The sequence below is a fragment of the Narcine bancroftii genome, chromosome 4 (genome assembly GCF_036971445.1).
Source record: "Narcine bancroftii isolate sNarBan1 chromosome 4, sNarBan1.hap1, whole genome shotgun sequence".
In the NCBI taxonomy this organism is placed as follows: Eukaryota; Metazoa; Chordata; class Chondrichthyes; order Torpediniformes; family Narcinidae; genus Narcine; species Narcine bancroftii.
Window position 1 is genome coordinate 96,454,860 of NC_091472.1, and position 17,984 is coordinate 96,472,843.

The 17,984-nt window shown below is 42.7% G+C and overlaps 1 protein-coding gene across 20 annotated transcripts in view; it reads left to right on the top strand.

Moving 5' to 3' along the window:
* Window positions 1-14,460, top strand: part of LOC138760861 (interphotoreceptor matrix proteoglycan 1-like) — a 175,005-nt gene extending 160,545 nt beyond the window's left edge. For 16 of the 20 annotated variants that reach the window (XM_069932080.1, XM_069932073.1, XM_069932088.1 and 13 more), the window contains 4 exons: window positions 3,250-3,432; window positions 3,575-3,755; window positions 7,984-8,067; window positions 14,257-14,460. In XM_069932080.1, the coding sequence (XP_069788181.1) occupies window positions 3,250-3,432; window positions 3,575-3,755; window positions 7,984-8,067; window positions 14,257-14,355 (547 nt within the window). In that variant the 3' untranslated portion in view covers window positions 14,356-14,460. The other 4 variants (XM_069932083.1, XM_069932087.1, XM_069932089.1 and 1 more) reach the window with 4 other exon arrangements.
* The last annotated feature ends 3,524 nt before the right edge of the window (window positions 14,461-17,984 follow it).

The window sequence follows — 17,984 nt, forward strand, 5'->3', positions numbered from 1 at the left end:
ATCAACATTTCTACATCACCACATTTTGGTAATAACATTGTTAGACCAATTTATCTCTTAAATAAGCCCTTAATTGATAATAACAAAAAAGAGTGTTAATTTGTCTCCCATATTTATTTTTTAATTGGTCAAATAACATTAAATTCCTCCTTCATAACAATCTTCTATATACCTAATTCCTTTCTGACACCAAATGTTTAAAAATTGATTATCCATTGAAAATGGAATAAGTTGATTTTGTATCAAGATCATTTTAGGCAGAACAATGCTTCTCATTCCAATTTCATTGTTTACTTTATTCCAAATAGTAATCAAATGTGGCTTCTCTCTCCCCAGATATTAATTTTGATTCCCATTTATATATAATGTCTTCTGATATTCTCCTATTTTATCAATTTCTATTTTAATCTTTGTTGTGTTTTCTCCCTCTTCAACAAAAATGAAACAAAAAAACCTCATTTGAACTGCCTTATAGTATTTTTGTTTTTTAAATATGGTATCTATAAACCTCCTAACACAAACTTCCATGTCAATTTGTCTGAAGAAACTCTCGTCATCTTACCCTTCTAAAGAAAATTTCTTGTATATTTATTTAATTCATGAGAAAAAACTTCTGGTATCATTATTGGTAGTGTTTGAAATAAGTATTATACTGTAGGAAATATATTCATTTTAACACAATTAACCCTACCCAATAATGTTATTGGCAATATCTTCCACTTGTTCACATCTTCTCCAATTTTCTTAAGTAATATACATTATCTAATTTATTATCTACCTGTATCCCTAAATATTTTATTCCATTTAAATTGGGTATCTTGTTAACACTGAGTATATTACCCTATAGTAAGAGGGAACATTTCACTTTTATCCCATTTGCTTTAAAGCCCAATACTTTCCCATATTCCTTCAATCTTAAATATAACTTACGTAGCCAACCTATTAGTTCTGTCAAGTAAATCAAAACATCATCAACAAATAAATTAATTTTATATTCCTCGTGTTTACTTTAAATCTTTTAATATCAGGATCAGATTGAATCAATTCTGCAAGAGGTTCAATTGCTAAAATAAATAAAGCAGATGTTAATGGACATCCTTGTCTACAAGATCTAGTAAATGCAAATGGTACTGAAACCTTCCCATTTGCATAACTTTAGCCTTAAGTTCATTCTATAAGGACCTAATTCAATTTGCAAATACCTATCTCATCACAAATTTTTCAAACACCTGAAACAAAAAGTCCCATTCAAATCTATCAAACATTTTTTCTGCATCCAAAGTCACTGCCATATTTAGATCTCCCTCTTTTGTGCTAAATGTATTTTACTAAGTAATCTAGTTACATCATCCACAGATTTATCAACTTTGGTAAAAATTTTATCAATCTATTAGTTAAAATTTTTGAAATTATCTTATAATCTACATTTAATAGTGAAATAGGTCTATATGACGATGGCTTTAAAGGGTCTCTGTCTTTTTTTGTATTACCATTATTATCACAGTAGAAAAAGATTCTGGGAAAATGTGTGTTTCCACCACCTGACTTAATACTTCCATAAAAGGAGGAACCAGAAAATCTTTCAATTCTTTATAAAATTCAGATGGGAAACCATCTTCTCTCAGAGATTTATTACTTTGTAATGAGCTCAATACTTCCCCACCTCCATTGGTATGAAAAGGATATAAAGATATTAAGAGAATACAGCCAAGATTTACGAGGATGACACACAAAACTCGGAGTATATATTTGGTAAAGATGAACAGAATTGCTCTCTCTTTCCTTGGCTGAGTGTGGCCAGTGGAGATTCTTAAACTTGATAGACTCTGGCCACAGGAAACATTTGTACTTCTGTGGAATAACAGAACCTGGAGCTATCAGTGTAAGATAGTTATCAGGAAACCCAACAAGGATGTCAAAAGAAATGTCTTTATCCAAAGAGCGGTGAGAATTTGGAATCCCTCCCCAACCTCCTAATGGAGCATGGTCTAATTGAATGGTTTATGAAAGATAGAATGGAATGGAGATGCATACTGCTGGATTTAGATGGGATACAATGGGAAGAGACTCGAAGCAAGTAGAACTCCTTGGCTGATGGCCTATTTCTTCACCTGTGCAGCTTGTCCGTACAAATGGTGGGTGTGTGGACTGAGCCACCAAAGGAAGTGGTAGAAGTAGGGGCATTATAATATTTCAAAGACCTTTAATCAGTTTCGTAGACAGCAAAAGGATATGTTCAAAATGCAGACAATTGGATCACGCTAACGACCAGCGTGGATGAGTTGGGCCAAAGGGCTTCATTTCCATGCTGTTGAACTCCATGACTCCATATGCTTATTTGAGGGTATCTCAGACCACTTGCCCTGAACTCAGAAAATCGAGTTTTCTAGTTGGATGGTTTAATGGTGACATAGGCCAGTAAGAATCTTTGTTTCACTTTACCCCAGCAAGCTGTCCTTAGTGCCAGAGCTAATCTCCAGCAACCACCTCTTCACTATCACTGCAGCTTGATTTCATTGTAATGCCTCAAACACAATTTCCTCCTTGATTCCACTACTTAATTTCTTCTATCCATCCAAGAGATCTCTATTCCAGACAGAGGGCTCTTCTTGTTCTCAGGATTCAGGGGAGAACTGCTTACCTCTTCAATTTTCCCCATTGCAGACCCGCATGCTGAGTGCCAAAGCCTAATATCATAGCACTGCCATCTTCTCTGATTCAGCCCTTCATGGGACCTCAGACTGCGGAATCTTTTCTCATCTTCTATCTTCCTTCATCGTTTCCTCTTTCCCTCTCCTTTTTTATCTCTTTCAGAATTAACCCTGCTCCCAGGCCCCCAGCCTCACCTGGGACTCCACATAAGATGTGAAGTTTGCAAATTGAGGCTAAAGAGAACTCCATTGCCAACTAATGGCACATCACAATCTTGGGATGCTGCCGTAAACAAATGTTAGCACTGACAGAAAGTGATAGGGCAAATTGAAAGGTACCGATGTTAAGAACAATCATTTGAGGCAAGCTGAGGTTCGAAGTATGTCCCAGTGTTGACAACCTCTTTGAAATGTTGTATTCCTATGGAATGCTCACCCACATTTTGCTCGTGAGACAAATACGGTTCTAATACTGGACCACAACCATAATGCCAGTGCAAGAAGTTACATGGTCCTTGTGCCCACATGATTCTTCTTTCAAGGGCCTATCTTGTGTCAAAAGAATTTGTACAGATAACTCATGTGCTTTAAATTCCAGATGCCACCTAGGTTCTGACAGGTTGTATGGAGGTCAGCGCTGCACCGAGCTCGAGTCCGAGCCACTGGTTACCCTGGCTACCGCTCTGTCTGTTTTTGGTTTGCTGCTCCTTGCTTCAATCCTGACCCTCATCCTGCCAAAGATATTCCACAAATTGGTGATAAACAAGAGCGATCACTTTCTGTAAGCCTGCTTTCTTTTTTAAACCTTCTCCAATATTTTCCTTCAAAGGTTTTTTTTTCTTGAATCTTAATACAATTTTTTTCCCCCTGAGAGATTGTTCTTGTTAATGTTTGAGGAATTCGCAATCTGTTCTGTAACTTAGACATTTCCCTGACCTCGAGAGCAAGGCGAATTTTAACCCAGCTTTTGAACAGGATGAACCATTGAATGTTGGCCACTGTCACCCAAATGGTTCCCAGGGACAAGGGCGCATCAATACCACTGCTACAACGCCCCCACAGGAGTTAAAGAGAAGGCTTGAAAAACTAAGATTTAGCTACGAGGTAACTGCACCATACCTTTTGTTTAAAATGGACAGCTTTTTTTTCTTTTCTGCTTTGACCAGATCTCTCCATCTCATGTCCTGCTGCTTATTTTTTCCAATATTTTTATTTAATATGGTTATTTTTGATTATTGTTAGAATGGGTAACAATGTGCAAAGGATTAGTGACTAAAACATCTTGGCCATGCCTGCCTTCTTTTTCTAAAGAAATTGCTTAAATTGAAGTGTCTTGTTACCACTTCAGACCTGTGGGTTCTGAGGCCAGCATGAGCTCCACAGACAGGATGGGTAGAAAGGTAGTTTGGGATGTTGGGCTCTCCCTCCACTGTGATTGGTCTCTGCCTGCTGCAACAGAGATGGTCCCGGGTGCTTCTCTTCAACTTTGAGTGGTCCAAGATCAGTCATTTCCATGGGTCGATGAGGATGTAATCACTTTTCAATGAGACTTGCCTCCAAGAGCTTTCTCTGGCCTCTCAGAAATCTCTTTCTGTGATAGAGTTCAGAGTAGTGAGCTTATTTCAAGAGTCCATCAGGCTTGTGGGCCAGGTGGCTGTGTGTGATCAAACTCTCATTTCTCAACTTGAGTAAGAACACTAACATTGAGCAACTTATCCTGCTGGTGAACCTGTGGAGATGTGATTGGTGGTATCTCTGCAATGTAGATGGTTTCTTCAGTAGGCATTCACAGACACACAGGAGACAAATGTTGGCTTGCAGACTATGAACTTTTTGTGGGATTTGAAGTCATGATCTTCAAACACTCTTTCCCTTAACATTTTAAAGTTGTGCTGGTTCATTGACGCTAAATTTCACCAAGGACATCTGCCTTCAACAAGACATGTTTCCCAGGAGAATGGGAGCAAACACACCGTAGACGTCTTTTGTTAGAGGGCAGTGTAGACAGACCTGATGCATGTGATAGTCTCTCATACACACACAAGCCATACATGTGTGTGTTTAAATATATACACATACATACGTGCATCTTCATCAGGATTAGCAAGGAATGGTGACTGTCTTCCTTACAGTAGACCACGTTCAAGAATTTCATGTATGTTACATTTTAATGACAATGGAACCTTTACCTTTATTCAGTACATACATAAACACACTCACACTGTATATATTATATACACAGACACATGCATGCTCCCACACATCATACTACACCCCATACACAAACACACACACCCACACATGTTCCATATATACACACACACACTTCTCATGCACACACCCCATGTACACACACTCCATACACACACATATTTGCATGCACACATCATATATATACATACACAGACATGTCCACACATGTACCATACACACAACCCACAAAACAGACCATATACATACACACTCCCTGCACACCCACACCATACATGCACACATCCACATAAACACACCATATATACACAAATACACCCAATCACACAGATCCCATACATACACACTACCATACACACACACACCCTCCATACATGCACACCCCCATACACACACATACCCGTACCCTTACACACCACATGTACACACACATTCAATACATACACTCCCCACATAAACCCAACACACAGTCTACATAGAGAAGCTCAGTGACCGTATGGTGTGACCTTAGTTGTGGAGTGAAGATGACATTGGTTAAACAGGAAATTGCCTTGAGGTGATGACTGTAAACAAGAGAGGATGCAGTGGTTGGAAAATTGGAGCAACACAAAATACTGGTGGGATTCAGAGTTCATGAAAGGGGAAAGATGATCAAGGCTTTAGGCCGAAACCCTTCAGGATTAGCAAGGAATGAGCAGATGCCCATATAAATGGTTGGGAGAGGGAGGGGAGATGAAGGAGCATGGCTTAGCAGATGATGGTGAATACAGATGGGGTGGGGGTTGTGGGATGTTGGGGGGATGGGGAGAGTGGGGGTGGAATAGGAAGCAAGGAGGTGATAGGAGAGAGAGAGAGATAGAGGGAGATGCGCTCCCTGTGGGGGAGCCTCCACTATTACCCCAGTTGGACTTGGCTCATTCTGAGAGGATGTGTATGATCAGATTGCATCTAGCAACACTTGTACAATGAAAAAATGAATCAGAACCACCAACAGACTGTGGAAGGGAGACGAACCAGCTGGAAAAGGGAATGGAGCATCTTGATCTGAGGAACCTTGTTGGAAACGTGTGTTATCGACTGACACTCTTGTCCATGCCCTCCCATGTTCAGACCACTGCTGAGGTGGAATGCTACAATGGGCACACCATGACAAATGTAAAACTGCACTTTAGGACTCAATACCTAAGGTAACGTTACAGTCTCTTCTCCACTATTTTCATAACTGACAGAGTCTGAAATGTGCACAAAGAAACCCAGAATTATAATATATTTCATTAGCTTTGAGTGACATTTGAGCAACATTGTGACAAGTGAGGGTCTGCACCCATACACCATGTGGTAACTGAGGTGGAACATGACTCTTCTGCTGTGACGTCCGCTTTGTGAGCGGGGCAGCTGGGAAAACATAAGAGCAGAATTAGTCCATTCAGCCCATTGATTTTGCCCCACCATTCCATCCTGACTAAATTACTTTGCTTCTCACCTGCATTCTCTTGCCTTCTCCCCATAATCCTTGATTCCCTGCTTAATCAAGAACCCATCTTAAAAATACTCAATGACTTGGCCTCCACTGCCATCTGTGGCAATGACTTCCACAAATTCACCACCCTCTAGGGAAAGAAATTCCTCCTCATCTTTGTTCTAAAGGGATGTTTTTGTACCCTCTGGTCCCAGACTCCCCCACCATAGCAAATATTCACTCAATGTCCATTCTGTCCAGCCTTTCAGTAGTTGATAGGTTTCAGCGAGATCCCTCTTTATTTTTCTAAACTCTAGCAAGAACAGTAAAAACACAGAATTGCTGGAGGAACTCAGCTGGTCTTTATCTCCTATGGACACTGTGAGACCTGCTGGGTTCCTCCAGCATTTCTGTGTTTTACTACATTCACAGCATCTGCAGACTTTTGTGTTTCACTCTAGCTAGTACAGTCCTAGAGCCATCAAATGCTCCTCTTACAGGGATCATTCTGCTGGACCCTCTCCAATGCCAACACATCCTTCCTTGGAGCCCAAAATTGCTCACAATTCTCCACATCCAGCCTGACCAACATTACATCCCTGCTTCTATATTCCATTTCTCTCGAAATGAATGCTAGTATTGCATCAACCTTCCTTAGCACCAACTCTACCTGCAATTTAACCTTCAGGGAATCTTGCAAGAGGACTTCCGAGGAATATGGTCGTATTTAACAGTTGTCCTAAAGAAGGTGAAGTAAAAGGTCTACAGGACTCACTACCCAGCAGCTGTCAACCTCTCACTAAACCAGTCACTCTGGTGGACTGGGATCTTCAATGTGGTGCAATCAGGGATTCCAGGATTCCCGTATGTTGTTGATGAAGGAAGAACTTGAAAGTTCAGGCTGGGATGAGGGTGTTGGAGGCAAGATAGTTTTCTCTGCACATTCTAGGGTCGTCTCCAGCTACCTGTTGGCTGTTTTCATCAGACTGTTTTTTAATCCATTACATGGGAATGATGACAAGCCATGTGTATTATTCCAGCCTGACTCCTAATAGCCAGGTCTTCTGCCCGGAAGCAGTTCACCAGCTGGAATACTGTTATTATAGAGAAGCAGGACTAAGCCTGATCAACTTGATGGTGAGCAAGGCCACAGGGGCTGTTTACCTTCCAATTCAGTCCCTTACTTTCTGAGTGCTCTGGATGAGTTGCTCGTTGCATTTTCACATTCCCAGCAAAGGCAGCAGTCAAGACACCTTATTGAAGGAGGATGGCTCCAACGTTGAACTGCTGAGCTTCTGTGTTTCCTGCCTGTGTGATGGAAACATAGTGAGCAATCACAGTCTGGTCCATCTGGTAAGTAACATTGTGTACCCAGAGGGAATCCCAGCCTCCTGGGCAGACTGGATGGTGAAATCAATGCCTTATCTACCAAGTCATCCTTTTAATCTGACACTTTGACTGGACTATGAACTGAAGAATTGTTGGTTTCAGCTCACTGTACATGTGCAGTATTGCTTCAATTCATAATTCCTGTTGAAACATTGTTTATACAACCAGGTGTTAAAATGGATCTGATTAATTTTCTAGAATCCTCTGTGAGATGCAGAACTCAGACCCTGCTAACTGCACATTGAAGCTGTGATTCTTGTTTTATTCATTCAGGCCACAGGAGGTGCCTACAAGATCAGGACCGGCCAGCTAGTATCCAAATCTACACAGGGGGAGCAGCGTTCACAGCCCACAGAGGTGAGTGCTGAAAACTTTTAGATAGGCCAAGTTCATCTCGTATATAAAAGGAAAATCAGGAAAAATAAATCAAGATATTAGAAAACTGATGCAAAAATAAAGAAAATTCTGGTAACATTCAACATCTCAGGCAGCATCCAGAGAGGAGAAATGGTTTAATATTTTGGACCTGATGTTTAGAATGCAAAATATTACAGCATAGTCTAGGCCCTTTGGCCCATGAAGTGGTGTCAACCTATGTAAACCAAATCAATCTCATCCTGCCCAAACTCACCACCACAGGGCCATAGAGCCATACAACACAGAAACATACCCTATGGCCAACTTGCCCATGCTGACCAAAATATCCCACCCACACTAATACCACCTGCCTGTGTTTGGCCCATATTCCACTAAACTCATTCTATCCATATGTCCATCCACTTCTTTCTTAAACATTGCTGTACTATCTGCCTCAATCAATTCTTCTGGACGCTCATTCCATACACCCCCCCCCCCCTCCCACTTTTACCCGAAAGCTATGTCCTCTGGCTACCGATTCCCCTATTTTGGGCAAAAGACTCTGTGTTCATCCAATCTATTCCTCATGATTTTGTACACCTCTCTGAAATCACCCATCATCCTCCTGCACTCCAAGGATTAAAACCTTGTGATGGTGATTGGGACTCGTTGGTTAGGCAAGCAGTTAAGAAGTTCTGTAAACAAGATTGAGGGTTCTGGGTGGTAAGTTGCCTCCCAGATGCAGGGTCAGGGATGTCTCTGATCGAGTTTAAGAGTGGGAGGGGGAACAGCCAGATATGATGGTTCAATGACATAGACGGGGGAAGGGACAAGGTCCTGAAGAGGAAATATAGGGAGTTTGGAAAGAAGTCAAAAAGCAAGACCTCAAGAATGGTAAACTCGGCATTGCTGCCTGTACAACACGCCGGGGGTGGGGGGGGGGGGGGTAGGAACAGGAAGTTGTGGCAGATGAATGCGTGGCTGAAGAATTAGTGCAAGGAGCAGGGATTCAGATTTGTGGATCATTGGGATCTCTTCTGGGGAAGGTCTGATCTGTACAAAAAGGATGGGCTGCACCTGAACTGGAAAGGGATCAATATCCTGGCAGGCAAGTTTTCTGGAGCTGTTGGGGAAGGTTTAAACTAGTTTGGCAAGGGGGTGGTAATCACAATGTGAGTGCAGAGATTAGGGTAGAAGGACAAAAGCATGATGCTATGTGTTCTGAGTTGGTGAAGAAGGATAGGCAGGGGACAAAACATAAAGGAAGCCAGTTAGAGTGGTTGAAATATGTCTATTTCAATGCTAGGAGTATTAGGAATAAAGGGGATGAACTTAGAGCATGGATCAGTACATGGAACAACAATGTTGAGGCCATTACAGAAGCTTGGCTGGAGGAAGGTCAAGATTGGCTGATGCCAATAACAGGGTTTAGGTGTTTTAAAAGGAACAGGATGGGAGATAAGAGAGTGAAGGGCTAGCATTACTGATCAGGGATAATATCACGGGTATAGAAAGAGATGATGATGCAGAGGGGTGTCTACTGAAACCTTGTGCCTGGAAGTCAGGAAGGGAGCAATCAGTGTGCTGTGAGTAGTCTATAGGCCCTCAAATAGCCTTCAGGACACCAAGGAGCAGATAAGCAGGCAGATTTTCGAATGGTCTGGGAAATATAGGGTTGTAGTTATGGGTGACTTCAACTTCCCTAACATTGACTGGCACTTCCTGACTGCAAGAGGGATGGATGGGGCTGAATTTGTCTGGTATGTTCAAGAAGTATTCCTGACACAACATGTGGTCCAACTGATGAGAGGAGAGGCCATACTGGATCTAATTCTGGGTAATGGCAGACCTCTCCTTGGGTGAACATTTTGGTGAGAGTGACCACAACTCCCTAAGCTTTAACATGGGTATAGATAAGGATAAAAGCAGACAAAATGGGAAAGTGTTTAATTGGGGAAGGACTAATTATGATGGGATGAGGCAGGAACTAGCAAGAATAAATTGGAAACAAGGGTGAAAGCACAGAACTAATGTGGAGGAAGTTTAGGGGCCACTTGTGCTGAGTTCAGGGTAGGTTTGTCCCTAACAAACACATGGGACAGGGAAAAGATGGTAGGAAAAGGGAACCGTGGTTCATGAAGCAGGTGAGGCAGCTAGTCAAGAGGAAGAAGGAAGCATTCATTGGCTATAGCAAGCAGGAAACAGGAAGGGCTCATGAGAAGTAAATGGTAGAGGAAGGAGTTTAAGAAAGAGAGCTTGAAGGGGACATGAGAAAGCCTTGGCATATAGAATTAAAGAGAAACCCAAGACATTCTATGCATATATGAAGAACAGAAGGTGTGGCTGCTGAAGGATGAAGGAGGCAACATGTGCCTGGAGGCAGAGGAGGTTAGGGAGGACCTAAATGAATACTTTGCTTCATCATTCACAAGAGACAAGGACCTTAATCAGGGTGAGGTGTGGTGATCAATGTGTAAATTAAGGAAGAGGAAGTGTTGGATCTTCTTAAAAGCATCAAGATTGATAAGTCCCCGAAGCTGAACATGATATACCCCAGGCTGCTGTGGGAAGTGAGAGAAGAGAGAGCTGGAGCAGTTACTATGATCTTTGAGTCCTTTTTGGCAACAGGGGAGGTGCCAGAGGATTGGAGAATGGCAAATGTAACCCTTGTTTAAAAAATTAATAGGGAGAATCCTGAGAATTATAGACTGGTGAGTCTTATATCAGTGGTGTGCAAACTATTGGAGAAGATTCTTAAGGATAGGTTCTATGAGTATTTGGAAAAGTACAGTCTACTCAAGGATAGTCAGCATGGCTTTGTAAAGGGAAGGTCATGCCTCACGAGCCTAATTGAATTTTTTTGAGGAAACAAAAGAAATGGATGAGGGTAGGGTGGTAAATGTGGTTCATATGGATTTTAGTAAGGCATTTGACAAGGTCCTCCATGAGAGACTCATTCAGAAAGTCTAAGGCATAGGTTCCATGGAACCTTGGCTATGCGGATAAAAGAATTGGCTTGCAGTAGTAGTGGAAGGAAAGTATTCTGCCTGAAGGTCAGTGACTAGTGGAGTGCCACAAGGATCTGTTCTAGGAACTCCTACTTTTTGTGATTTTTATAAATGACCTGGAGGAAGGGGAGGAAGGATGAGTCAGTAAGTTTGCGGATGATATGAAGGTTGGAGGAGTTGTGGACGGAGCAGAGGTTTGTTGAAGGTTACAAGAGGGTATAGACAGGATGCAGAGTTTGGCAGAGAATTGGCAGATGCAGTTCTATCAGATAAGTGGGAGGTGATGCATTTTGGAAGGCCAACCTAGAAGGCTGAGTACAGGGTTAATGGTCGGTTGCTTAAGAGTATGGATGAACAGAGGGACCTTGGGGTCCAAATCCATATATCCCTCAAGGCCGCTGCACAGGTTGATAGGATAGTTAAGAAGGCCTATGGGATGCTGGGATTCATTATTAGGAGGATTGAGTTCAAAAGGGGTCATATGGCACCTCTACAAATCTCTGGTTAGACCACACTTAGAGAATTGTATTCCTTTCTGGTCACCTCATTATAGGAAGGATGTGGAAGCTATGGAGAGGGTGCAGAGGAGATTTACCAGGATGTCACCTGGATTGGAAAATAAGTCTTATGAGGCAAGGTTAGCAGAGCTGGGACTTTTCTATTTGGAGCATAGAAGGATGAGAGGAGATTTCATTGAGGTCTACAAGATTATGAGAGACATAGATATGGAGGACAGCCTGCACCTCTTTCCCAGGGCAGGATCAGCAAACACCAGGGGGCTCGTGTACAAAATGAAGGGAGGTAAGTTTAGGGGAGACATCAGAGTGAAGTTTTTTTTTAATGCAGAGAGCTGTGAGTACCTGGAATGCTTTGCCAGGGATGTTGAAACATTAGGGACATTTAAGAGTCGTAGACAGGCACATGAATGGAAGGAAAAATAGAGGGTTACAGTGGGTTTAGTACTTTTTAAAATAAATATATGGGTCAGTGCAACATCAAGGCTGAAGAGCTTGTACTCTGCTGTAGTTTTCATGTGATCAACCTCTCCCTATAGCTCTGGTCCCTGAGTCATGGCAACATCCTCGTAAATCTTCTCCACACCCTCTCCACCTTGATATTATCTTTCCTGCAGCACAATGACCAAAACTGAACATCATAGGGACATCATACAGGCCCTCACCAGTGTCTTGTACAACTGCAACATGACCTTTCAACTTCAACAATCAAAACTATGACTGATGAAGGCAATGTACTAAAAGCCTCCTTAACTACCTGTGACTTCATTTTCAAGGTACAATGTACTTATACTGCCAGATCCCTCTGTTCTACAACACTCCCCAGATACCTACTATTCACTGTGTAGGTCTTAACACCTCACATTTCTCTGTATTAAATTCCATCAATCATTCCTCTGCCCACCTGCCCCACTGATCAAAATCCTGCCTCAATCTTTGGCAACTGTCTTCACTATCTAAAATACCAGACTTTTAAGTGTTATTTGGAAACTTGCTAATTATGCCATGTATGTTTTCAGCTAACTAATTGATAAGAGATGACAAACAGCAACAGGCTCTGCACTGAACCCTGTTGCACAACCCAGTCACAAGCCTCCAGTCCGGAAAACCACCTTCCACCATGACCCTCTGCTTTCTACAATGAAGCCAATGTTCTATCCTTTCGGCTATCTCACATTGGATCCCATGTGATCTAACCTTCCAGAGCATATATACCTTGCGTATTCTGTATATTTACTATTGCTATCCCTGGAAAAAGGTGCAGAGTACATCTGACTGAGCTTGCAGAGCAATGTCAGCAAGTTAGGCTGCATCTGTGGAGGGAAATGGACAGTCTATGTTTCGGCTTCAACACTGTGGAAAGAGAGGGAAGGCAGGCAGGTTGAAAGAATGGGGGAGTGGTCAGTAGGTGATAGGTGGACCAGGGAAGGGTCAAGAGGTGATGGGTGGACCGAGGAGGGATGAGGGATGATTCACAGTCATGGCTAGGTAAGGGAGCAGGAGACATAGGCAGGAATGTGATGGGTGCAAGCAGACATAAAGGAGGGGGAGACAAGGATGTAAGTGGAGAATGCCACTGTAGGTGGAACCGTACAAGGAAGGGATGTTAAACAGATGGGAAACTTGAGGAAGAAGGCGAGTGTGTGGGTACGTGGGCAGCTGGAGATCGGCAAAGGAAAGGGGAAAAGGAGTGCTGGAAGAAAATGTGCGAGAAAGATGAGAAGTGCTGGTAAGAGGTCCTTACAGCAGTTAATCTTCTCCCCTGGATTCCAGCATCTACAGACTCATGTCTCCAGGTGAAATGACATGTCAGGCATCTTTGTTAGTGCAAAGTGCTACTCATGTTGTAAGGACTGTGTAATGTTGTATGGTTTGACCATGTGGAAAAATGGAGAACATTGGGAGCAGGAACAAAATGACCAGTACTCATACAAACTAAAAGAAAGCGAGCAATCGAATGTTGATGGATTGAATATCAAGTCAGAGGATGCAAGGCCCCAGGCACATTTTCCCCTCCCCTCCTTTCACCTCTTCGAAAGGCCTGCTCCCTAATTTCTTCCCACCAACTACTTCCCACCTAGTGGGACTTGCCCATGCCATTGCAGACAATGCTGTACCTGTCATTTAACCTCTTCCCTTCAAACTATCCAAAGACCTAAATAGCCCTTCTGGGTGAAGCAGAAATTCAATTGCACCTCCTGCAACTGTGTGTATGCCATTCAGTGCTCCCAACGCGGCCTCTTCTACAAAGGAGAAACCCTGTACATTTATCATGTTTCCCAGTTCCCTCCTCCGCCTCTTAACCATCCTTTCTTCCCTAACACATGTAGGAACTGCAATCTGTTGGGACTGAGGGCAGATGAACAAGTGAGTTGTGAAGATCATCACTTGGTTTCATACACACTACACACATACTCACAAAACCACCAGAGATGACTCAGAGCTGGAATCTGCAGGGCAAGATTTATTAAGCACTGGGGAATCAAGGAGAGGAAAGGGAAGATTGTGTATGGTGTCTGACCTGGAATAACTTGAAGTGCCTCTGAAACTACCTCCTTGCTTTGCGGACTGGATGCTCCTGGTTCCACTGGTTGAAGAAACTCTGGGCAAGTTGCATGTGACACTGACAGACTGCACTTCCTAACCCTACACATGCTTGTTTGCAGCTTTGGACAATCCCAAAACCACAGGCGGACATCACAACCTTCTCTCTTCCCTCATCTGAACAGAATATGGAGCCTCCTAATGAAGTTACCACTTTTTGAAGAGTTTGATCGCCAATAGTTTGAACTGGAAGTCTTGCACAATAGTTCATTCACTTGTGTCTCTGTGCTTTGGTACCTACCTTTAATAAATCCTTGGGAGCTGAAGGGGAAGGGGTACTCTAAATAATGTTGTTGAAAGTATCTCCATCATTTTGAGCTGTTTTTAAAATTAAGCACTGTTTTTAGAGTAGTGTTTGAACACAGAGTAAATGTTTTTGTCAACATTGTGCTGTTGTTTTCCCCATATTCCCCTCTTTCTTGAAGCTGCTTTTTAAAACCTACCTCTAACCAATAGTTTGATCTCGTATCCTTAGCATAGTGTAAAACTACATTGAAGGAAGCATCTCTTAATATTTTACAACACAAAGGTGTGTGAAGTTTTTGTACACAGCATCTTCAGTTTCTCTAAAAATAACAGCATAATTTGAGGGATTTTTTAAAAAAAAAGTCAGAATTACATCTAACACTTCACCAAAGTTAAAGGCATTGAAATCAATATTCTCTGTGTTTTTGATTTTATAAATCTTGATCTTGCAGATTTCCCATCAGCTCCCTTCTCTGACCTATGTGCTTCTCCACCTCAGTGCTGCATCTCTGGCTTCTCAGCAGTCTGTCACACCAGCCTCAACAAACATTTTTCATGTCTATCCTCAGAACTGTCCCCTCTAACTCCAATAACCATCTTCTTGAAACCTATCTGATCATTTTAGATTTTTAATTTGCTCCCATTCACTGACGGTATTTCTCTCTCTTTGTGAAGCACCTTGGGATTTTTTTTGGCAGCAAAGGTTTTGCATTGATGATCCATGATGTTTCTTGGCCCCAGTGTTTGATAGTAAGAAAACCATCTATGTATTGAGAATCATCCATGAAAAAAATAAACACACTCATAAATTATCAAACCAATTCTTACAATGTGGGCAATTCCCTGATGCTGTGTATTAAATAATAGAACTAAAGCTTACAGTTTAATCATCCCTCTGCACGCTATCTTAAATATAGAACTCGTTTTCTCCAGCTGAAGTTTGAGTGAGGTCTGAAATAACATTGCCACTCGAGAGGCGTGTGGGGTGGTGGGTGTGAGGTGAAGGTTTGTAGATGGGGGTGGGTGTGAGGGGATGTGTGTGTGGCCGTGGGTCTGTATGTGTGTGCGTTTGTGTAAAACAAGTTTGAAGATCCATGAAGAGAGCAGGGTTGGAAGACTACCCCCACACAAGGATTCGGAGAATCACTATGTGAATGTCCTCTTTTATCCTTTCCGATCCTCTTCCTGCCTCAGTACTTGCTTAAATGATGCGAAACCCCCTCACCTCTCAGTGAGCAGTTTCAAAGGTCTGATTCCCTCAACACTTGTGTAATCTGACCATGGCCAGGCAGCTGGAGCCATACACAGTCTGCTGGTGGAACTCAGTGGGTCAAGCAGCATCAGTGGGAGGAAAAGAATAGTCAACTTTTGGGGTCTGAACCTTTCAACCCTAAACTTAGAAGATAGGAGCAGGAGTAGGTCATTCGACCCTTCGAGCCTGCTCCACCATTCAACGAGATCATGGCTGATCTTAAAGTTCAGTACCCCGTCCCCGCCTTCTCTCCGTAACCTTTAATACCCTTATATTGAAGAAATATATCTAATTCCCTCTTAAATATATTTAATGAACCTGCCTCTACTGCCCTCTGTGGCAATGAATTCCACAGATTCACCACCCTCTGGGTAAAGAAATTCCTCCTCATCTCAAACTTCACACCTTCATCTTGTTCTTTTTCTCCCACCGACTCCACTCGACCCACTGAGCTCCTGCAGCAAATTGTTTGTGCTCCAGATTCCAACATTTGCAGTCTGCCATGTCCTACAGACAGGAATTTGTCTGATACAAATATCATTTGTAACTTGTAAACCCATACCTGACTCCTCCTGCTCTTTGTGAACAGGATGTACTTGGACAGTTCTCCACTCTGAGGCAAGGTGCCAGTCCTGTTGCTGGTCTGAACAGCTTGATGGAGGGGAAGCAGGATCTGAAGCACATGCCATCTGGCCTCTCCTTGTCATTGAGCAGCGTTACTATCACTAAACCCCACCAGCGTCTGGATCCGAAATGTCGGTAGACCAGCCACATGCATCAGTCAGCAGAATAGCTCAATCACTCAGTAACCTGTGGTGAATGACTCACAACTTGAATCCCCCAAACCCTTTCCACCCTCTGCAAGGCACACCAAGAGCATGACAGAAGTCCTTCCACTCGATCAGATGAGTGCTGTTTTGACAACTCTCAGGAACTCCCATACAACACAAAACAAGCTGTTCAGCCAAATGCATCTACACGGGCCAAGTTGGCATTCTGAGCAAGTCTCATTTGCCTGTACTGGGTCCATATCCTTCTGAACTCCAATAGAATTGGACCATTAAAGTTGTAACTACTTCTATTACTTTCTCTGGCATCTCATGCCAGGTACAGACCATTCTCTGAATGAAAATGTTGGTCCTCAGGTCCCTCCTAAATCTTTCTAATCAAACCAATCCTCTCTCATGTGCCCTGGGGAAAAGATGTCAAGCATTTACTTTATTCATGCCCTCATTGAATCCCAGCAACATCCTAATGAATCTCCTCTGCTCCCTAATTCATTTATATATTTTCTCTAGCTGGCTGACCAGAACTGTGCACAGAGCTCAGTGTGGTCCCATCAATGCCTTGTAAAGTTGTATCATTTGTCCTCCAATACCCTGACCAAAGAAGGCAAGCATGCCAAACACCTTCCTCACCACCTTGTTGACCTGCATTGCCATGTTCAGGGAATTATGCCTCGGGACACCTCGGTCTCTCTGCTCTGCATCACTCTCCAGGGCTCTCCCTATCTTGGCAAACCATGTCCCAGTTTGACTTACTAAAGTGCAATACCTCACACTTATCAAAGTTAAGTTTCATTTGCCACTCCTTGGCCACCTTCCCAACTAAACTGGATCCTGTGGTAAACTTTGGTGTCCTTCCTCACTGTCCACTACACAACGTTGGTGTCATCTGCAAATTTACTGGTCTCGATAACTACACTGTTAATCATTAATGTAGATTACAAACCATGGGCCCTGAACTGACACCTGTGACTCCCCACTGGTGAATAGCTTCCAATCAGAAAAAAACATCCCTCCACCACTGCCCTTAGACACCTTCACCAAGGCCATTTTGAATCCAAGCCGCCTACTCCAACCCAAGTAATCTAACCTTCCAGACTAACTTGCCACTGGAACCTTGTCAAAGCCCTTGCCAAAATCCATAGATGCAACTTCCACCACTAATCCCTTTATTATTCCGATGCATCACCTCTTCAAAAATCTCCATCAGATCTGTGAGACACCATCTCCCACACATATTGACCATCTCAAGTTAGTCCCTGACCCACTGAATGCTGGTAGACCCTGTCTCTCAGAATCCTCTCCAGGAATTTCTGACCACTGACATCAAACTCACTGACCTGTAGTTTCCTGGATTGTTCTTGCTGCCTTTTTTCAATATTTACACGTCAACCACCCTCCAGACCTCTGAACTACACCCAAGGCCAAAAATGATATAAATATCTCAGCAAGGGCCTCCGTAATTTCTTCCAGAGCTTCCCATAAGATGTGAGGATGCACCCCATCC